General features: G+C 44.7%; 2 protein-coding genes and 1 long non-coding RNA gene across 6 annotated transcripts in view; 2 read left to right on the forward strand and 1 right to left on the reverse strand.

Moving 5' to 3' along the window:
• Positions 1–3,300, forward strand: part of SCGN (secretagogin, EF-hand calcium binding protein) — a 71,628-nt gene extending 68,328 nt beyond the window's left edge. Inside the window, exons 10-11 of one of the 3 annotated variants that reach the window (XM_068194146.1) lie at positions 342–527; positions 3,196–3,291. In XM_068194146.1, coding sequence (XP_068050247.1) covers positions 342–527; positions 3,196–3,276 — 267 coding nt within the window. In that variant the 3' untranslated portion in view covers positions 3,277–3,291. Of the gene's footprint in view, positions 1–341; positions 528–657; positions 783–3,195 lie in introns of those variants that run through there. The other 2 variants (XM_068194119.1, XM_068194136.1) reach the window with 2 other exon arrangements.
• Positions 3,301–9,837: 6,537 nt separating this feature from the next.
• Positions 9,838–12,368, reverse strand: LOC137476118 (uncharacterized). The gene is made up of 2 exons (XR_011000256.1): positions 12,213–12,368; positions 9,838–10,559 (listed from the first exon to the last, which is right to left on the reverse strand). It is a non-coding gene; the product is annotated as an uncharacterized lncRNA (long non-coding RNA).
• The window catches only part of PARD6G (par-6 family cell polarity regulator gamma), a 65,086-nt gene continuing 53,270 nt past the window's right edge, over positions 10,906–22,721 (forward strand). The window contains exon 1 of one of the 2 annotated variants that reach the window (XM_068194164.1): positions 10,906–11,105. In XM_068194164.1, coding sequence (XP_068050265.1) covers positions 11,034–11,105 — 72 coding nt within the window. In that variant the 5' untranslated portion in view covers positions 10,906–11,033. Of the gene's footprint in view, positions 11,106–12,483; positions 12,621–22,721 lie in introns of those variants that run through there. The other variant, XM_068194172.1, reaches the window with a different exon arrangement.

Below are 22,721 nucleotides of genomic sequence, written 5' to 3' on the forward strand. Positions count from 1 at the left end.
GTATCACACCTGTGGCCAGTGTGTTGGCCCTTTATGCACCTTTTCAAATTCTGCTATGCCACCTTTGAGGGATGGAACCAGACACCAGATAACTGAGAGATATTCACTGTGGATTTATGTAATGACATTGCTGAAGCTTTGCCCTTCCCCTCCTAATAAACCCAGGAGTCCATTTGTGTTTTCCACTAATACCGAATCAATGTCCAGGAAATTGCTATTTCAGAACCCAGGTGCCAAGTCTCTGCACAGTGATTACCCAAAATGTCTCACCTTGTCCTTACTACTTCACATGCTTCAAACTGCTTTGAATTAAATAGAAAAGTCACAGTGCTGCTTTTCAGGTGCAGGCTTGCCAGCAGGAATCCATAGGAGAGGCTACCTGCCATCCACAGCCAACGCACCTGGAATGGAGTGCCAAGTGTCCAGGCCAGCTCAGCGGGCAAGAGGAGCAGCCTGCCTTGGGTTCAGGTTGCCTGGCATTTCCTGGCATGAGATCCTGCCTTCGCTTCCTTACGGCACTGCCAAAAGTGAGCAAGCTGAAATCTTCCCCAGATGCCTACCTCAGGCTAGTTAAGTCTTGTTGGGAGTTGAGTTCAGTTTGGGATTTTTGTGGTTTGGAGGGGGTTGTTTGTGATTATTTTGTAGTGTTTCTCCCAGGCAAAACAGCTCTACCATTGCCAAGGAAGAAGCTAGGGAAGGTACCTCTTACCCATATTTAAAAGACATAAATTGTGTGATCTTTCATTTGGAAATTCCTAACACTAGCAGAACCTAAGAGAAAGATTGTATTCATGCAGATGACATTTTTACTCTGTGTTTTGCTGAGTACACTGAGTAGGAGACTGATGGCATTGCCACTGACTCGCACCTAATTTCCTCCAAACATGTGGGGACTACTAGTTTGAATAAATTTCAGAGATCTGAGTGGTTAAATTTGCAGAAAACCTTTCTTGGTAAGCTACTCACAGCTCCTGCAGGTCATGCTAGGCCAGGACACCCTAGTGGGGTAAAAGCCCCATCAGTCCTGTGAGCAGCAAGGACCCTAGGCTTGGTGAGAAACAGCTCCAGGCTGCAACAGAAGAAAAACCTTCCAGCTAAGAAGGAACACAGTGAAGAAAAGGAGGCAGGGGAACTTTAGAGAAGCAATAGGGGAAGAGCAGAGCAGGAGAACCAAGATTCACCTTGATGCAAAGAACTGACTTGCTCTGGAGAGGAAAGAGAGTAATGAGTGCAGTTGTTATTTACAGGATCCTGTTTTATCTCTGTTCTCCCGCCTGGATCCAGACCATGAAGCTCCCAGCCCCTACCTAGCGTAGCTACCTTCATCTCCCTCCTGTCCATGTATGCCACTACATCAAGCCCTACAGATACCAACAGACTGTATCTCTGTTCTGCAGACAGGCATTTTTTTCTAACAAATTTCAAGTTTGAAGCATGGAGCAGGCTAAAACCAAATACTATCACTTCCCCCTGAATATCAACTGGGGCCCATCAACATTATGCTGACTTCTCCCAAACACTCACTCTCCAGGGACTTCTTTCTCCTTGAACTCAGGGGAATAATGTCAGATCCTAGCCAGCTGCATGGCGCCAGTGCAAAGGGAACAAAAGCCAAGGCAGTTGTGGGAAAAAGGCCATTGTTCCAAAAAATGTAAGTGATGTCACTCACATCTCTAACAGTGTCAGTAAAGCTGCTTTCCTGCAGCGTGCTGCAAGTGCCTCTCTCTTGCAGTTGCCTGCAGTGAGGGTAGAAGGCACAGAAGAGATTAATCTGCTTTGCAGAGGCTGCATGATTATCATAAAACACCATTTTTCAGAGTAGTCTCCCTTTTGTCCCAGACATGGAGCTGAGCAGCACCGTGGTGTGGGGCTGGATCCCTTGAAGGGCCCTCACCCAACAAGAGGGTGTGTGGGCAGCAGCGATGGCGTAAGTGTACCTGTCCTCAGAGGGAGGAGAGCTGCTCATGCTCCTCCTTACTGTACTCCCAATTACAAGTCATTGCTATTTGCATTGTGACATCTGCTAGAAATCTTAATCATGGGTTGTGGCCCCAGGGGAGTAGCCCTGAACAGATGTAAGAGTTACACTTCTAATTATCTTAACACCTTTTTGGCAGGGTGTCACAAACACTAATTAATTAAGCCTCATGCTAAGCCTGTGATGCAGAGTTACAGCTATTTCTCTTCATTCTCATTTACAAATGAAGAAGATGAGTGACCAGCTTATACCTGCTACTCAGTCCTAAACCCCAAGCTCTCTGCTGGCCTCTCCACTTTAGCTACTAGGCGTGCTCCCACGTGACAGATCATCAACAAGTTTTGACCTGTTGTTGGTAGAATTAACTACATCCAGAGTGCATCCAGTGCTCCTGCAAAATCCTAACAAAATATTCTTACAAAGCTGAAAATCAATTAAATCATTGCCCAGGAAATACTCTCCCCACCCTTTCAAAAACCTGGGAGCTCACCATGGATGCACTCCTGAAGACACCTGTATGAATCATTAGGCAGGCAAAGGATGACTCTTAATTGTCCATGTTTTTTCCATGGGTTGTACCTCTCTGTCATTCCCAGCGTGTGGCCCTCATGACACCTGCACCTACAGCTGAATGCAAAGGAGTCAAAGCCAGACATACCTCCATTGCACCCTACAATCTAATCGCACTGAACTGTCTGCACCGTGGTAAAATCCAGCCAGCATGAAAACCTGTGCAGTGGGTGGCAGCTGTAGTACCTACATCTTGTGAGAAACATCCTGGGAGATCAGGATACTGACACCCTCTGGTGATGATCCCAGAGCTCTGTGTATAGGAGGACTGCAGGAAAGAGGTGGCTCTGTTGCAGAACCATGCTGGTGCACCAGACGTGCTCAAGTAGACTTTGGGCAAAAAGGTTGGAATCAGGTTGGAGAGACATCCTGCTCTCCCTCTGAATCTTTACAGGAAAGGAGAAAACAACTTCAGCCCCTGTCTTGAAAGACATCTCCCTTCCAGCCCTCTTGCTGTTATCTATGAGCTGGATACAAGTATTTCCAGGCTCCTCTAGCCTGGAAACAAGGGAGTTTGGGGCAAACTGGGCTTGGTGGGCATCACTTTTTACCCACAGGCAAAGCATGTGCACCAGCAAGGCTGACTCCCCAGACCAACAACAATGCCTTTCCACAATCAAGCATTGAAATTGCATTTTATTTTTCAGATCAGATTCTCGAAGGAAAAGCACAAGCAGAGCTGTCAAGGGAATCTCAGTCAGATGGAGAAACTGTTAAGAGGACTTTGAAGTAACTCAAAGCAGACACTTAGAAATGGATATATGCAGAACTAAGCAACTATAAAACTCTAAGCTGGGTTTCCATAAGCTCTTCATTGCACTTGCTAAGCAAAACTTGCTGATGTTCATGGGGATGATAAAAATCCCAGGCACCGGTCTTCAGTTAGTGGAATCTCATAAATTAAATCCCCTCTCTTTTATTTCATAATCTTTTTATTGTAGAATTGTTCTAGTAAACTAGCCTAAACCAAGGCTGCTGCAATCAGGCACCCTTTATTCAAAACTCTTCAAGCTGTCAAGGGAAAAAACTAAGTCTATATTAGCCCAGTTTTAATCCATCGGTTCTGAGATTCTGCTTTTTTATTATTATTTTTTACTCATTTATTGTGGATTTGGAAGAAATGGCAAAACTGATCAGAGAAAGCTTAATTTATGAGTGAGTGCTCTAGTGCTCTACTACTCTGCAGTGCCCTTAGCAGTCAAAACAGTACTTAAGAAAATACATCTTGGCAAATGTGCAAATTATTATGAAGCCCTTTCTACTGGTGTCTTCTATTTTGAAGAAAACATTATCATTGAAGACTGAGGCTCCTTTGTTGAACTGCTTATTCTGGTGAGCTACAGGCAGAACTGTACTTAGTGGGAATGCTGTTGAACAGATGGGATCCCTGTTTTGCACATGATTCTGGAATGTAATAAAATTGTTTGGTTCTGGGAAACAGTTTTTTCCTCCCATGACACTGTCAAAATGACCAAAAGGTCTGATTCTGAAATCCATACTCCCGTGAGTAATTCTCAATTGTGCTTCAGGAAAATGCAAGTTATGAAGAAAACAAAAATACGGGAACATCACCTCTACTTAGAAATATTCTCATTTCCTGATCTTAAGAGGACTGAAAAGTCAACTTGCTTTGGGAATAAACAGATATAAAGAATCTATGTACATTGCTAGCAGCAGAAACAAGGGAAGGAAAATATGTAAATGCATCACAACCAAAAACCTGTGCTTACTTCAGCAATTTGGCCTGGAGAAGTGGTGTCAGGAGTCTTCTGAGAGATTTCTCTTTTCAGCAACTTCGGCTAGTAATCCTGAACACTTCCCATCCCTCCTCACCTCACAAAACCATGCTCTTCAGCAGCAGAGGCTGGGAAAGTCAATTGGCTGAAACACAAAGGGCCAGATTCTAGACTGGTATAAATCACTGTGGCCCCCCAAAAAAGCCACACTGAGGCTCTGTTGCTTTACACCCACTGAACATCTGGCCCTCAGCCTGTGGGAAGAGAATATAATGTGCCTCATGCTTCATGCATTTCTAAACAGCTGCTCTGAAGGACTTCTTCAAGCCTCACATGAGGCTGTTTGCCTTCACTGAAAGCTCTGGAAAGGATTGATTGTGCACAAATGATTTAAATTTCAGTGTTTGCAGGGCACAAAGGCATGCAGAAGGACATCTCCAATGTAGTAAGCTGCTTCTTGGCAAATCTCTTTGCAAATCAGGTGGGTGAAGAAGAGATTATGTCCAGTCCCAGCCAATTAGAGCTTCACAGTGCCTTTCCATACAGGAGTTTGCTTCAGTAGTTCTGAGATGATCAGGTGATTTCAGCCTGGTACAGCTATGTGCAGTAAACATCAGACAGATTTTGCTATGTGAATATGTGACCTTTCCCTCTAACCTTTTTTTTTATTATTTTTAATCAGGAATGACATCTTTGATCTATCTTAACACTGCCACTGGTCTAGCAGATCTGCCAAAGAAATTTTGCAAAGAGCAGACTTACAAAGTCATCTGACAATTTTTGATCTTTTTTTTTACTAAGAAGCTTTCAGCTGCAACATGTTACATTTTTTAGGAATTCAAGTCAGTAAGCAAACAGAAAAGATTTATTTGTTGTATGACTCGCATGGCTAGGACAGTTTCTTATTATTTCCTTTATTAGCAGGTGAGACCACAAACCACCACTTTTGAGAGGGTTTGACTTACTAGCTAGACATAATGCCTTACAAATTGCCTAAAGCTGCAATTCAGGAATATTGGGGTTGTGTATTTAAAGTGACATTCAGTCACTTCCCAAGTGGAAGCTCTCAATAAATTTTATTCTCATGAAGATTCTGGTTGCTCCTTGCAGTCAATTGCATTCCATGCAAAGCTAAATCCTCTCTGTTTTCTTGGTGAGGGAGTGAGCCAGCCTGGGCAAAATTCATACTCTCTTACTCTGCTAGCAGACCTGAAACTTCAGCTGCTAGGAAACAAAGGTGGTAGATGGCATTCAGATGAGTTAAATTGTTACCCAAAAAGATTAAAGCCAGTTTGTCATTGAGAAGAATGGCAGAAAGGTTCCACAGGCAGGATTCTCTGTTCACTGAGCAAGTTAGATAAGCACTTCAAAGGAAAGTGTGATTATATCTTCATGATAGCAATTTTCTCCAAAGGACATTAACTTGGAAATATTAACACTTATTTTCTTTACAGATTTGGTCAGCTTAAGATTTGGTCACTTGAAAATTTGGATAACTACTGCAGAAAAATTACTCCAGTGTCATAGTGTGTTTCAGTATTCATAGTTTCACACAGAAAAAATGCTTGGGAAGATAAAGATGATGACATCTGCATAAATTATTTGATAGCATTGGACTAATTAGAAGATATATGCTGCACTTGCCAACTTCCAACTGTGCTTCAGTTTCCTGTAGAAGTAGGACCAGCAACAAAGTTAGAAAAGAACCAGGCAGATGCTTGCACACCCTAGGCCTGTGATCAGCAGTACTTCCTTTTAATCAATAATATTTTAAAAGTATTTGCAGTAATCATTCTAACATCATGAGTAGCTGCTATCTGCAGAGCAACACATTGTAAACAAACTTTTTAACCTACATGGAAGTAGAAGGACCTACTTCTGGACCCTCTGAGGGGATGGTATCTATTTCTCTGCTGCAATGAATGACATCTGGGAAACGTTATTGCTTTTCCTGTTTTTCTCCTTGGTAAAGAACAGAAAACCAAGAATCAAAGCAATTGAAAGGGTGCTAAAAATCATTAAATTCAGCAGATTAATGTACAGAACAAATAAAGTTTAAATATTTTTGTATTTCATGGGAAAAGTTGAATCCTGGTGAGTCATGTAGTTAAAGCATACCTTGGATGCAGAATAAGGAGCATGATCCTCTTTCTTCCCTCCTTTCAATCCTAAACTCATGTCTGGCAACAAAACTCACCTTTCCCATCCTTGTAAAGCACTGCTGCTTTTAGTCCCAGTTGTGGCGTAATTTGGAAAACGGACACATGATCTCTTAACCCACCTTCTCCTCTTGTGATGCTCAGAGTTTGGCTGCTGGGATTCTGGTACACCTGATACATGTCAAAGCATAACTGGTTATATAATATGGGAAATAATGGGAAAATTTCCAGGTGACACAAGAGCATATTGGTTTGATCTGCTGAAGCCAGAGTACCTGTGCACAGACAGCCTGGGGACCTCCATCCACTCCCCCAGGCACATCTCTCTGGATAAATACTGGGAGCTGCAACGGCAAGTGCTCATCCTCATGCTTGTTTTTGAGCTCTGCAAGCAGCTCAGCAGGTGCCATTCCCTCAACTACTGCTCTGGTCTCCCTTCTTCAAGTGTTTTGTAGTAAAGTCACACAAGAATTTTCCTCAAATGCTTCATCATCCTTGGTAGAAAAGGAGCATCAGTTTCCCCATGCCTTGAGAACAACCCTCCCCTCCCTCTGCTCTTTCTCCTCTTAAATGCACATACATCTCTTGTAGGCCTGAAGGCAAAAGCTCTTAAAAGGAAAGAAAATAAGATATTTCACTGCCACAAGGGATGAAACAATGGAAAAACATTGGAGCAGCTGGTCTCTGGTCCATTACTGTTGTAGCTGGTGGCATTATTCTTCTTGTTCCCCTCTAGGTAGCTCCTGCACTAGGGCACTGGATGTTCCCTGGCATTGTACTCTGAGTTTGATGAAGTAGAAGCCATCTTCATTCTGGCAGGAACATTTCTTGCTACAAGCAAAACAATAGCTGTCGTCCTCCCTCTTCCCTTCTCTGTGCTATACTTCATTTTGGTTTATATTTAAAGAAACCAAAACCAGTCTGTCGTTTCAGCAGTTTCCCCAAGCCCTTCATATGTACTATTTGTAACTCTTGCAAGTTCAATGCAGGGTGTAGAGTTAGAAAAATAACTCCTTGGATGTGAGTCTGGGGTATTTTTTTTCCTCTCAGAGCATGTAGATGACTTGTTAGTACTGATGAGGTACACAGCAGTGAGAGGGAAGCCCCTTGCAAGCTGAAAACCAGCATAGCAGGAATGTGAGTCTGGCACATGTTACAGCACTTTTTGTTGGTCTGGTAAATGAAAAGCAGTGAAAACAGGAAAATCTGAATATTTTTTAAATGGCCTGTTAGGATCCCTACACTGTGGCTTCCTTGCCCAGTTTAGGGCAAGAAATAAGAGTATTTGGTGAAGTGCTGCGTGCAGGAAGGGGCTGGATGACAGCAAATGTGCCCCCCACATTCCAGATGCATCTGGGAACAAGGCTGCAAGAAAGGGCTGAGAGATGGGCACGTGAGAAGAAACACTGATTTAAAAGCTCTGCAGGTCAGAAACAGGGTAAAGTAACCACAGATTACTAAAACAGATGAAGATTTATAGAAATTGTCAAAGGAATGCTGTGCCCTTGGCAAGCGATGAGAAAAAAACACCAAAAAACAAAACCCCTGAAAGGTGGCTGAGCAAAAGCAGTTAAATGAAAACCATCTTTGCGACCGAGTGTGAGGAGGAAAACAGCTGGCAGGGGCTGCTGTGCCTCGTGCAGCCTGGGCTGGGGCGGCCTGGGAGCAGCCCCGGAGCCTTGGGTCCTGCTGGTGCGCGGAGCCGAAGTGTCCGCTCCGTACAGCACAGCACGGGCACGGAAAGGGGACGCAAGGGAAAAAGGAATTTTCTCAAGCTGTCCCAGTCGTTCCTCAGCTCTGCTCTGGAGGAAATGGACTAAAGCTGCAACTAATTTGGAAATAGCGAAAGGGAAGTGTATCTTAAAGAATTTACAAGAATGGACCGAGTTGGATTTCAGGGAAGCTTGATTGAGAAGTGTTCACTTTTAATAAATTATTAAATGCTATTAAGAAATAATATCGACAAATCATACATAATTTATAAATACTTATGTAACATTCTATTTTTCTACTAACAATAGTATACAGCCAGTTTCTCATACATTACCCCCAAGTTTTGCCTAATTAATAAGCTATCCAGAAACTGTTCATTCTCAGATCAGAGTGGGTTAAAGGTGTCTACACTGACCTACAAAAGGATGGATATTTAACTCAGATTGAGAAAAAAACAGCAGAAATCAGAGGTTTTGGAAGTAATTTGAAAGGAATATTTGCTGGCAGTAGCCTCTTTGGTGATATAAAAAGCATATTTCCTCATATTAGTGTATTCACCTTGTTTATATAATGAGTTTAATGCAAGGTAGAAAATTTGGGAAGGAATGGAACAGCCAAAAAGCAGCTTTTCTTACAGGTAAAAAAAAAAAAAAAAAAGAGAGAGAGAGAGAGAGAGAGAAGCAGTAATCTACCATTTCTAAATTCTTGTAGGATAGAAGAAACAGAAAAAATGTTAGCTCCACTCCTCAAATAAAGTAATTTTTGTCCTCAGTATACCTGTCAGCTTCAAAGACAGGGTAGATGAGAAGAGGGTTGTCTATTCATGTGGTGGTGGAAATATGAGCAGGATCTGCAATGGCTGGGGAAGGGAGAGTGGAAATCCCTTTAGCTCTGCTGGTAAATAAACCCCAGTTTCGTGCTTTGAAACATGTATCTTCATTCTTTATTAATTCAGTACAGGTTACCAGCTTTTATCTCACCCAAAGATATATATATATATATATATATATATATATATATATATTTAAAATTCATTTTAATTGAATTCTCACTCTGATTACACACAAATCAGTAAGCATTATTAGTTTGAAGAGTCTTTATTAATATAAAAGAGATGGTAATTAAACATTTGTGCTCCCTGAAGTAAGCATAAAATAAACTCAAGCAAGTTTAATGTGTACTTCTCAAATAGGCATCACAAATACAACAAGTACCTAATTTAAAATTAAGACTAAAATTGTTTGCTGGTTTCTGTCTATTGGGAACTTTGTTTCTTAAAAAAAACAACCAAACAAACAAAACCCAAAAACAAACAAAAAACCAAAACCAACCAACCAACCAAACAAAAAACCAACCCAGAAAAAATCCAAAAATTGACTAAAGAAATCAGAATAAAAAATTTCAAAAAAACTGGACTGAAGACCAGTCCTCCAGCTACTGATTAACTTCATGCCAGTGCACTGGCCTTGTTGCTCCAGATGTTGAAGCACTAAATCGTACAGATCCAGCTGCTGGATTTCAAGATCCATCTTTACACAGAAACATCCCAAAAGGTCTGTTCAGCCTCTGGGCACCTCAGGGATCCTCTATCTCCACAGCCTGGCCTTGGCCATCATAGCGGGAAAGCAAAGCTGCTGCATTGCTCGTGCTAAGAAGAGGAAAGATCAAGTTCATACAAACATTTCCTTTCTCAGCTCTCTAGACTTTATTTTTGCAGTTTAACTTACAGCAAGCCTTCCAAACACAGTGCAAGCCCAGAACATGTGGCAAATGTTCATTTCAGGTCCATTTTCCAAGATGGATCTGGTTTGTATTTGGGCCATGCGCTTTGATCCTCCTACTTGGAGTCACATGAAAAGTCAACTCAGTTCTTGGGTTTTGCCCCTAAATTCGTGGTTATTCCCATCACTGCCATTGACACCTGCCCAGCAAGCCTGGAGAAGAGCTGGGTGGCTTTTGTCTGTTAGGGCTTTGTGCTCCTTGCTTAGATGGGCAGACGATCCTAGGACATGTCGAGCAGCAGAAAACTGGTTGCACAGGTCTGTGCCGTGTCCTGAGCTTCTGTACATCACGACTTGATGTTTTGGGCAGGATTGTGTAGGAAAAAAATACCACTTTCAAAGGCTCCTAGGGACTAAAAGATGCTGACTGAAGGAAAAAGCTCTGTTAAAATTAAAAAGATTCTTGGCAGAAGACGTAAAGAAGTTAAGTTCCTTCGAGATTCTCAAATTAATAACCTACCTAATTAGTCAGAGCTGCTAGCAGAGGGAGGCAGTCCACCGATTTATTTCAAGGAGGGCGTGGTGGAAACTCTCCTCCCAAACCTGGTGATCTGTGGTCTCAAATTAATGACTCGCAGCACTTTTCAGATCCCAACCCTCTTTCAAGAACAATCAGCGCTGTCTGGAAAAGTTTCTGCGGGTCTCTTCTGAGGCGCACAACGGGCACCTCCGAGCGCTGGGGGGCACCCGGGGAGCCACCGGCGGGCGGTGCCGCGGGTGCGCTTTGTGCTTCGTGCGCGGCTGCGGCAGCGGGGCCCGCCAGCCGCCCGGGACGCCGCTTCCCGCACCAATTCCTGCTGCGCCGCAGCCCCGCCGGGCGCGCCGGAGCCCCGCGGCCGCCGAGGGAGGGGCGTGTCCGGGCCGAGCGGGGGCGTGTTCGGGGCCGTCCGGGGCCGTCCGGGGCGTGTCCCGCCGGCCCCAGGCGCCCGCCCGCCGCCGGCCCAGCCGGAGCGCGAGCCCCGCGCGGATCCCTGCGGCCGCCGCCGCCGCTGCCGTTGGCGCGCGCGCGCCGGGAACAAAGTGGCCGCGGGAGCGGAGCGCGCGGCGCGAGCGGGGCCGGCGGCTCGTGGGAAGGGGAGGCAGCGGGGCCGGGAAGATGAACCGGAGTTTCAACAAATCTCAGACTCTGCGGTATCTGGAGTGCAGCGCGGTGGAAGTGAAGAGTAAGGTGAGCAGACCGCGGCGCGGCCTCGGCCGGGAGCGCCCCTGCCCGGCGGTGCTCCCGAAAATGAATGGAGCCCCCCGCCCCCTTTCCCCGTGTCTCTCCTCCCCGCCCGGTGCGGCCGGAGCCGAGTCCCAGGCTTAGCCCGCAGAGCGGGGACGGGCTGGCGGCGGCCGGCGGAGAGGCGGGATCAGCGCTCCGGGCGCAGCTCCCGACGAGCCGCCCCTGCCCGGCCGAGGCGGCGGCGCGACCCTTCCCCGCCCGCCCCCGGCGCGGCGCCCGCCGCTCCTGCTCCATCTTTTGTTTCGCCGCGGGGACTCCGGCGGTAACTTTGTGGGGCGGCTCGGGAAGCGCCGCCGGCCTCGCCTGGCGGGCGGGCTGGGGCTCGGCCCGGGGGCACCGGGAGGCGCGGCGGCGGTGCCGCTCCCGCCCGCCCCGCCCCGGGGCGTTTCAGCCCCCCGGTGCTCCGACCGGCTCCCGGTAGGCGGGATGGGTGCCCCGACGCGTTCTGAGGAGAGGAGCGGAGGACCGGGAGGGAGAGGGGCCGGATCTCCCCGCCGGTGCTGCCGTAGGTGCGAGCCGCAGGAGCCAGAGGGGAGACCTGCGGGAAGCTTCCCCCTCCTGCGGCGGCTGTGCCGGGATGCCGGCACCGGCGGCAGCTTGTGCACGCTGGTGGTGCTGGGGAAGGAGCCGAGATGGGCAGGGCTGCCGGAGCTGGCCGCCGCAAAGGATGGTGTCGGGTGGCTGTGCCTGGCGTTGGTCGTGCTCAGCTCTCCTCAGGAGACTTTGGTCGCTCTCGGTTGAACCAGCGCATCAAAATCTTGCATCTGAGGGCAAAGATAAGTAGCATTTAAGCAAAACTGAGAAATCTCCCTGAAAGCCCGTGTTTTATACACATGTAATAGGCAATGTGTAAGTAATGCATAAGTTGAAAAGAGTTTGGATAACGTTAACCTTTCCTGGAGTCCCTGATCACCTGCTGAGATGGTGTTGGAGGTGATGTCTTTGCTTGGTGCTGCTCATTTTTGTCCATTTTTGCTGTTAAAATTTGCATTCAGATCAAATGGCCTTGAGCAGCACATAGAGCAGAGATGGCTTCAGTGGGAGAAGTACCTTGTATCCAAGGGAGCCTCCAATCATTTCTAAACATGGCACCTGAAATGTGGGTTCAGGCCCTTATTTCCTAACCTGCTATTGCCAATTGAAAGGGCTCAACTGGCCTAGAAAGTTCCATTCTGCTTCCATAGCTGGAAAGTGTTGGTTCAGCTTGTACTGGTTCTAAGATGTAACCCACCCACAACATTCCTTGTGGCTCCCAAACGCTCCAGATCCTGTCTTTTGAATTATACCCCTTACATTCTGTGAGTGTTAAACTAAAGCCTTGACCACATACGAGAATTTTTAAGTTCCTCCTCTCTCCTGTACTTCAATGTTGCCATAGCTTGAGTTTGTTCTATTAACAATTAGAAAGCAGCCATATAATAACAAGCTCATAGCTTCCCTTACAGCTGCAGGACTTCTGTAAGTGAATCCTACCTGGTTCTATAGACACAGAGTGATGTATAGGGAGATTGTAAGCCTAGGAATGATTGCGGATTTTTGGAGGGAAGGAAAATAAACTTGCATGGGTGGGACTAAAGGCCTTCTGTAGCTCAGGGTTGTCACTGCTGATGGCCCAGAAATTAGTATGGAGACCTCCACTGCATTGGAAGAAAACTTAAAATAGAAGCTAAATTCAAAATACCCTGTTGAGGGCCTACACCCAGCGATGATCTGTGAACCTGCAGCGTGTGTCAGTGGAAGCCGTGCTGTTGAATTTCCTGCTGCTCGTGAGTTTTACTGTTAGCATGACTTGGACATAATAACAGCTAGGCTGTTGATGTAGCAGGCTGTCAGTGCTGACATTGCAAGATAGTTTTATTTTGCCTGTGAAGCTTGTAGGCTCCCTCTCATGGAGTTACTCTTCAGTGATCTGAAGGAGGTCCAGTTAAAAGCTCTTGGCCAATGGTACCTGGCAAGGTGCTGTATAAAAACCTGATACCTCTTACAAAAACACGATGCTCTTGTAGGGTGGGTTGTGATGCTGGCAGCCTTGTCCCTGTGGATCACTGAGCTGTAATCATCTAGAAGTACAGAGCACTGAGATTTTTTGTTTGCATGGACTATCTGAGGCTAGGGAAACAAAAAGGTTCAGTAATAATGCTACTTTTGGTAGCCCTATGTAGTCAACCTTTTAAACACTTAGTTGCTTGTGTTTTGTAAGTATGAGGCCTGTCTGGGCTTGCCTGAGAACTTGAAAGTTGAGTCTGAGAACTCATGATTTTGCAGCTATCGCCTGAGAGCACAGGCTGCCAGGTGAGCGGAGGTGGGTGCAGCTCAGCCTCTGCGCCAGGGCATGCTGCTGGCCGGGGATCAAGGGATTCTTGGTGGCTTTTCAAAGACTGGGGAAGTGGCAGTCCGTGGGCAGGTGGAATCCCTTTTAGCAGAGGAGCTGAGTGTGAGAGAGTGCTGCTTTTACACAATGGTATGAAACAGCTTTTCTCCTGTGAAGATTGAGTTTGATCAGAAGGAGCTCTGGGAAAAAATGGTTGTGGGGTGTTGGATGGGAGATATTTTGCAGATGCTGGGGTTTTGATATCCCTGCCTCTGTTATGATAACCAGGTGGTTCCTTCCTTAAGGATAAACCAGCATCCTGCTTGTGTCTTGCATTAGTCACAATTCAGAAATGGCTCCCGTGAAATTTGATTTTTCTGGATTTTCTGAATTTCTTTCATTTTCTCCAAAAAACAAGTTCTTGAAAGTCAGTTTGTGCCCTTGATTACTGAAAGGGGAGAGTTTGTCAGCACTAAGTACTGTGCTTGGTAAGATACTTCTCTGGAAATCCCCAAGTATCCTTAAGTAATAAGGTTCTTAATGTGTGCCAGAGGGTTGTTAAAAACAAGGAGTGTGTGTATCTGTGTGTTGGAAGCGGTGGGGTGGGCGAGGGGAAGGAGGAAGAGAAGGAGGGATCAGCTTGATGGCTGAATTCATTCCAGTTTTCAGCATCCTTCCTGCGCCATCGGGCCAAAACCTGCAGGCGGCATTCCTCTTTTTTTTTGTCCAGTAGGCCTGTGTGGTTTGTGGACGATCGGATTTCTGCGGGTCTGAACCAGCCTGTTGCTCTGCTGAACCTAGCCTGACCCATCATCCCTGCTGGGAATGTGGCCCAAAGCATGCTTCAGCTCACAATTCTTGTGTCTGTGGATTTTTCATGTCTGTGACTACGTGGGGGGACGCTGTCAGTGATCTGTTCTCTGGCTCTGTCATTGCAGAAGGATGAGCTTTGTGGCACTGTGTTTGTACCTTTTGGTTATGCCAGGTCACTTTTTCTCTGGATTACTGCAAGGTGCTACAAAAGCTTAATGGGTCTCTGTGCTGCAGCGAATACTGAAGGGCAAAACCCACTGCCATCTGTGCACACCTCTGTTTCACACATGGCAGTGGTGAAAACTGCTGCAGTCATCTTCTTTAAGAAGTCCCCTTCTGTCCAGCTCCCTGCTTTTTCCCTTCCTCACCCTCATCCTCAGAGAGCTGGCCTTAAAATCAAAACACTTCAAAGCTTATTGCTAGATAGAAAAGAGGAAGGGTAAAGAGAAACCTGCTTAGAAGTTAGCGCATGTCATAAGAAAATATTAATTGAATTGTAATTATACCTTAGCCCTTCTATCCCATCTTTCATGACAAAATAAATTAGAAGCTCAGTTCTTATCTAGGTGTTGTCTCTGTAGCTCAGGATTAATGTTTCAGCCCTTTTAGACAGGATCTGAAAACACATTATCTTGCTGGCTTAGAACAACTGTGTATTCTCATGTGTCTAGTACTCACTGGCTCCTTTTCTCTGTTGGGTGACAAGTGAAGTATCTGTCCCCTCTCAAGAAACTGCCTCTTAATCTCTGAAAAAGGTTTCCAGATGACCCTTTCTCTCCCCTTTTTTCCCCTTTTACCAAGAGCTCCAGTGCCTGCAATGTGTGGGGCTTTTTGTGTTTGTTTTGTTTGGGATCTTGTGGCCACAGGCAGAGTTCTTAACCTATTTTTCATTTTCTGTCTTTAGCTTTACAGAGAGTTTACAGGCTTCTTTGTCCATGAATATAAGCCTACAGAAGAGCAAATGCTTTAAAAATAGGAATTCCTACATTAGTGATGGAACTTCTCTTGAATTATAACTCCATGTAGCCAATCTTCTTTTGTCTTGCTCTGAGTGAAAGGAGATTTTATTTTTTTGTTCCCCTGAATACTATACGCAGTTTTTCAAGTGGTAGGGCTACTATCAGCCCAAATGTGAATTTCTTTTCCAATCTCTTAGATATTTTGGAATAATAGAAGTATAAAATTGCCTTGGGCCTTTAAATGATAGCACTTTGAATTGTTTATGGAAGTGTGTCTTGGAGCTTTTTTTGCTTTGAAACGGACAGGTCCATGTTTCTGGCTTAAAAGCAGCAGAGTACTGTTTTTCTGTTACTATTATATGAATTCCTGTGAACTGTATGTACTAGTAAGAACAAATTTTCATGATTTCAAAGTTGGCTAAATGTATTTGTTGTTCCCTGATAAAAGTGCTTTGCAGAAGAACCCTTTGTTGTTGATGAACCCTCTCAGACAATGGAACTTTTGACAGTGGCTGAGAATTGTAAAAGCACAGCTACCTGACTCACGTGCTGACTGTCACATTTCTGCCTTATTAGTAGTGTCATGTTTTCTTGCATTGCAAACTGATTTACAAATTAGCAATAACGTGACTAACATCCTACTACCATAAACAAACCCATTAAGATAAACAGAACCAGTCAATTGTAACCATATTTTTTAATACTCTCCTTTCCTACCCTGTTTTGACTCTCATTAAATGTTGGTGTTTGGATGGATGCCGCAAATGGATTATTAATAAATTTTCATTCATTTTCTGATGGGCCCTGAGTAGACATGATACTGTTACGGTGTTCAAAGACAAAAATCATGTTTGGGATCAGCTGAGCTCCATGCTCTTACGAAGTCACTAGCAGCTGAAAGACTGTTTTGGTCTGAGGCAGGTGTAGCAGTCAGTGCTTTAGCAAGCCTGCCCAGCTGCCAGATAGATGTAGCATTCAAACAGCTTGTGGGTGCTTTGTCCTGCTCACGTGTTGTCCCCCTTTCTTAAAAGAGGTGTGCCTGTGTTGTTACATAAAGATTGATGGTTTAAACCTTTTGCATCTTCCTCCCTGCCAAAGTTGCTGGTGTTGCATGACTGTTCAGCTATGCCAGTGTATATATACCCATTGTGGATTTGAAATGTGTAAAGTGTAACATCAAGCAGTGTTAAAATTGCAGCAATAGCAGAAAGAGCAAGCTTACTTTTAACAGCCCTCTATAGAGAGATTTTAAAGGTCTGGTTCTGCACTGTCTGGTGTTAACTGACAGAGGTCTACAAATGGTGTTTTCCAGCCTTGTGTACTTTGATTTCACTCTAACCCTGAAGCTGTACAGGCCTTCTGAAGTTTTAAGAAAAGTTTTCCATGTGTAGCACACTTCAAAATAGATCAAAAAGCAGCGCTCTTTTTAAATGCTACACAATGTTAAAACAGACTTTAAGTCTGCTTAAAGTTTTTAAGCAGTACTTTAGATTCTTCCAAATTAAGGTCATACTTGTCATACCTGGCATAAAACTAAAATAAGTGCAGTAAAAAGCTCTGTAACCATCTGATTTAACTTCTGTTTTTGGGCTTGAAAACATATTTGATTATATGCAAACCAAATGTGGCACGGACTCAGAAAACCGCAGTGCTTCCCCCTCTCAAATGAAGACAGTGTGCCACAGTAATAGCAACTTGAGACAGTCTGGATTGTTGCAAAACGTGTCAAGAGACTGTAAACATTAATCTCTTAAGAAGTGTTGCCTCTGTTCCTTTCCCTCCCAGTTTGCTAGGCTTTTCACAGTAGGTATTGTGCTTATTCTGATGTGCTAAATAGCACCTACTAAACTCCTGGCTCCTCTCTTATTACAAACAAATCTTTGTTCTTCATAGTAGGGTAGCTTTCTGAAGTGGTCATACCTAGTAACCCTAAGTCTGTCTGCTAGGTGCCATGAGAGAAAGTGACCACAGCTTTCGGCTGAGCCAGGATGGCAGGTCCTGTGCACGCTTGCTGCCCTTCACAGACGAGAGGCCAAACCTTTCAGCTGAAAAGTGTGGCACAGACAAGTCATCTTGGGATGGTTCTGTTCAGGTGACAGCTGCAGCAAGCACCAGCGCGGTGTAACTCATTTCTCTGACGTGTACTCTGGCTCTGTGGGAGCAGTGGTGCCTCTAGGACATACAGGGAAGGCTGGAACATTGCTTTGAGCTACCTGGTGTCACAGAGCATGCTGTGGTGGAGGATATGCTCTGGTACTTGGGTTCGATGTAGTTTCAGGTCTGTCTTGTCTCAGAAAGTTGGTAGTTCCTCCAGCAATGTTCCTGAAGCAAGTATATTGGTATGGGTACCAGTTGTGCTAACTGGATGGATGGCAGGTGACCAGAAGGCTGCCATCCTGTGTTCCAGTATTCCCATGCTTTCCCATTCTTGATCCTGCCTCCAGCTTCTCTCCTGTTTGTAATACTTTTTAGTCTAGTAACTTGGGAATTTCTGATCTGCTTAAAACTTCATCCAGCCAGTCTGTCTTATGTGAGTAGTCTTCTCAAATTTAGTCTCACCACACTGAAACAGTCCTAAAGGACACTGAACAATGGACCTTTCAACTTTAAAGAGCACCTCAGAAAATTAAATGTTGTTTACAGCCAAGTCAAAGGAATGCCTCCTGTGTGAGGTTAAAATAGCTGTGGAGGCTCTGTCTAACAGGCTCCAGGAGTAGCCACCTCCAAGGAGTGCTTCAGATATGCAATTAATAGTGCCTTCCTCTGTAGTCCCTTATCATTCCCTTTCTGAGAGACTTTTTGTGCACTTAATCGGAGCTTTTAGGAACCAAGAAAGGTTTTCTAAGGATTCACTGCTTGCCTCTAATTACCTTTAAAATGTCAGGCCATGAGTTAAAAGATGAAATGTACCTTGGAAGATGTTGCCGCTCTCTAAGCGAAAGCAAAATCTCCCTGTATGGAGGTATTCCGTTCTCATTGGAAATGCCTGAAGTTCATTCAAGCAGAAATGGCTGGTGTGGTGCACCAGCCCCTGGGCCACCCAGCCTTGTGCCATCCCTCCTGCTTCCTCCCTGCACAGCTGTTCCCAGTCCCCCTTCAGGTCTGGCCAGGGGTGTGTGTGCATCTGCATCAAATTACTTCTCTGCAGCTGTTGCTGGCACTGAGCTCATGGGGAAGCCTCTGGCGGCAGCTAAAAAGGTCTGAAATAAGTTTGCAACCAGCCAGAGCCATTACTGGTTGCAGGTTTCCTGTATCCATGTAGATACCTCTTAGTAAATGTTCTGAAAGTGGTTTGCTCTTGCTGGAGACCTGTGGTAGGGCAGGGCTGCCTTTCTGCAGGAAGCTAGGCTCACAGGGTTATCACAGTGTTCACCAGACCCGACTGCTTTGTCCCTCCGAGTGGCAAGGTGCCAAATCTTCTTTTTCTCCCTCATGCTGATGGTGACATGCCATGGATGTATGTATCCTGTGCTGTATTTGTGCTTAAGCTCTGTGGTGTGTCAGAGTGTGTGTTGCACAAAAATACAGGACCATCTCGGTCCATGTCATCTGCAAACAGACTTTGGTTTGTTCCCAGAGAGGCAGGGGACTGGAATTAGAAAAGGAAGATACTTGCTTTTGGAAAGGTAGACTTGGCACTTAAATCACAGATTCATTTTAAAGTCTCTGCTTTCTTGCAAACAATTGTTTCTTGAAGGAGAGTGGCACTGGGGGTTTAAATATCAGGAGGAGAGGCAGTGAGGAAGGCTGGCAGTGTGCTGCTTGGAGGCCATGCTGACAGAGATGGCAGGGAGAAAGCAGCTACGTGGGTGACCTGATAGGAGAGGAACTACTGGAACAAGGCTGGCAAAGAAAGGGATGATGGTTCCAAGCAAACAGGCTGAAAAAAATGTTTTTGTGGATAACTATTTTCACAGTCTGCCATGCAGTAGTGAGGCAAAATAAGCTGTGTAGTAGTCTCGTTTTCAAAAATTGTGAAATAAGGTAAGCGAGGCAGGGGAAAGGGTATGCCCTTGAGCTGACAGCCAAGTATCTGTGAGACTGAATGTGAGGTGCATCTCGGGAGCAGAAGGTGGTCTGAGGGTGATGGGAACAGAGAGACAAGAATTTCTCTTCTGAGTAGATACAGAAGAGAGAAAAGTGTTGTCCTGAACTGAGCCTTACAGACCCCTGGAGAGGGTTGAAGGAGTTGCAAAGGTTGTTCTTGAAACAAAATTAGATGTGAAACATTGTGTCTGAGAAGCAGGAAAAAGAAGGGGAACCACTGATTTTTCTTTGGTAAGAGCAACTATTCTAAGCATTTAATACACTAAAGCATGGCTGTGTTTCTCTGGGAGGGAAAAAAGAGGGAATAGAAGGAAGAAGGGTAGGAGTATGGCATTATGTCAATCAGGAAAAAAGTTTGGTGCTGAAGGTAGTGAAACTGTATCCCTCGTGGGATTTCTATGGAGGGCAAACAGAAGAGAAGCTGTCTTGCTCTTGTGACTTTCTCTTGAAAGAAATAGCAAGATCTGAGAGGGCATGAAATCTCCCACTTTCCACTAGCTCGATCATTTTAGTGAAGCAGAGCTGCTCTGGAGCAAGCCATTGAAGAGAGGACTTGTTGCAGAGAACATCTGCTTGCTTGGTGGCTTCTTGCCACTAGTGACAGCCACTCTGAGGCTGGGAGCAGAGCCAGAGAATGCTGTGTGAGCTGGGAAAGGTGTGACTGAGGGAGAAAAAGGAAACCAAGAAACACAGACATGCATGTGACAGCAGAGCTCTGAAGTTCCAGGTGAAGTCAGCAAGCACAAAAACATTTACGTTTTCTTCTCTCCTCCTCTTTCTTGCCCTCTGCTCATTTTCACTGATAAAGCATCCCTTATTAGGTCTTCCCAGTTTTGAAAATCTCACATGCAAGCAGAAATTACAGTCTATGTAGGGATGAAAGTGTTTAGTCTTCTTTCTGTTCTTGATTTTTTTATTTCATGAGAGAAGTAGGTGGCTAATGTAACTCATGTTTATTGCTAAATGTTGCTCTTTGATGTCTTCTTATTACAATAGCCTGATTTCAAAGCCAGCAATAAACTAGAGGGATGGCACCTCATAAACATAGGGCTTCATTTTTGGCCCTGTAAACATCTTGAAACTTAAAATTTAAAGAAAAAAAAAAGAGTTGCTCTCTTTTGCTTGCAAATAACTCCTTCATTTCACAAAACAACAGCTCTCTAAGTAAACAAACCTCAAAATCCTGCTCCCTCATCTCCTCTGACCTCTTGTACCCTTTAGCCAGAAGAAAAGCCAAAGAAAGCAGTTGATTGCTCTTGATCAGCCTGTGTAAGTTTTGATCAGCTAGCTGTGTCTTCACAACTTTTATCAGAACACTTTTCTGGGCATCTGTTTTTGTTTGGGGTTCCTGCCTGATGTGTTGCATTTTATTGTGTGGTTTTTGTCATCAAACTGCAGACAACAAATGCAGTGATTGGCTGATACTTTGAGGAACTTGGGGTGGAGGTTATTTTTGTGAAACAAAATGTACACTTGTTTCTAAGTTGTTTTTATCAGTCATAATAAGCTCTGTCAGACTAAATTCTTTTTAAGTTCCCTGCGTTCCTCCTGTCCTCCAACTTCTGCAATACTGGATGCAGTATTTGCATTAGTTAAATAGGCCTGAGTAGTTTACTTCATTATGGAAAACTAATCTGCTTGTTAAAACTGTTCGTTTTTCAAACAGTGAAATACAGTATTGTTTTTGCAGAGACTTTGCTGGCAGACACCAGTCCTTGTGTATCTTTCTGTGAAGGGATATGATAAGATGAACTTTGTGGCTTAGAGAAGCAGATCAGTCATTTTGGCTATCAGAATTTCTAGTTTCTGTAAGATACACGGCGGATGATATCTTGAAATCCTGTCTGAATACAATGCAGAGCATCCAGTCTCCAAGCTGAGTGGCACTGCGAACCCCATTATTACTGCCATACTCTCTATCAGCCTCAATAGGGGGGTGATGAATGAGCTGAAGCAGTGTTTTCCCCTGTTCTGAAAAGTCAGACAATGGTTGCTGCCTGTGTATATACACAGGGTGAATAAATCAGCTAAACTGTTACTGCAGTAATACTAATCTTTTAACAAAAAGAAAGGCATTCTCATATCTGCTTAAATCTTTTGACTCTTCTCCTCTACAGAATCACCTTCTAGCTCCCTTGCCTTAAAAAGCTGGATCATGGAGAAAGCACAAGTGAAAACTTTTGCATTTGTTTACTATTGTGCTATTCCCAGGCAATGAAATGGACTCTTGGGCTTTCCTAAGGCTGAACATGTGAACAAGTCAATTTGACTGGACAGCATTCCTGTCAGACCTCAGTGCCCCAGGCCTGCAATGGCATTCCCACATATCAGGCTCCACTGATCAGTAGTTTCCAGTGTGCCTGCAGGGGCTAGGCTGGGAGGCTTGGCCCTTTTGCTGGCTGTCTTCTCATGTGGCAACTTAAGCTGAGCTTTGGCTCATACCAGCCAAGTGCAAGTAACCATAGTTCTCTTCTCTGTCCTTTTCCATGTCTCTTTCCTGCTGGGTGCAATGTCTTGAGCTCTGCCTCAGCTGTGTTGGGCAGAGCAGCATGGATTCCCTCAGCAGACCATGGGTCCAAGGGGACTGTGTAGAGTGGGTGTTGTACTGCCTGGGGTAAGACTGAGCAGCAACTGCTTCCTCTGCAGTACCATGTGTGCTAATGGTCCCGAACAAGCTGTCCAGTAAACAAATGGTTTCTGGGATTGGCGTCTGAGTGCCCTAGCATTTTGGCTAAGGGAATCCTGAGGAATCCCGGGATCCTGTTCAGGTGTGCAAAACAGTAGATGCAACTCTAAGCAAAAACCTACAAAGGTCTTGTTCCTTCCCCTTTAGTTTATCATGTTGATAGGTGTTAAACTTGACACTTGAAGATGGCTTTTTCTAGCTTGAATCTAAGAAGAAAAAAACCCTTTAGGATACTTTTTAAATAAAAAGACTTAAGCTTTTTCTTTTTGGTTTGAAGTGTGTCCACAGAAGTAAGTTGCTGCTCAGATTTTTCTGGAGAGGAGCAGGCGGTGGAGGACAAAGGAGGTCTTTTTTTCCTCCAGTGGAACCAGCTGTGGTTTGTTCACTTTGTGTGCATTTGGATGGTCTCTCTGAAATCCAAACTGGAACTAGCAGTTAATATTACAAACAAGCAGCATAATTTGACTAAACAAGCTTTCAGATGATCACAACTAGGCTTTGATGCTCAAGAGTGGGATTTTCATAACTGCAGAAGTAATTTGAGAACATGCTTGTGCCCAAAGCCAGTAGGGTTATGTTGGCCTCTTTTTTTCCTTTTTGCTTGAAGATGATTATGGTGATGATTCATACTTTTGTTAGTCTCAGCAAAAGAGTGGCTTGCATGTATAGTTGATTTAACAGCTGAGAACATCTAAGCAAGTCATTCTCCATTTTGAGGAGGAATTTGTCTAGAGAAGATTCTC

Source organism: Anomalospiza imberbis, chromosome 1 (genome assembly GCF_031753505.1).
Source record: "Anomalospiza imberbis isolate Cuckoo-Finch-1a 21T00152 chromosome 1, ASM3175350v1, whole genome shotgun sequence".
NCBI classification, from domain to species: Eukaryota; Metazoa; Chordata; class Aves; order Passeriformes; family Viduidae; genus Anomalospiza; species Anomalospiza imberbis.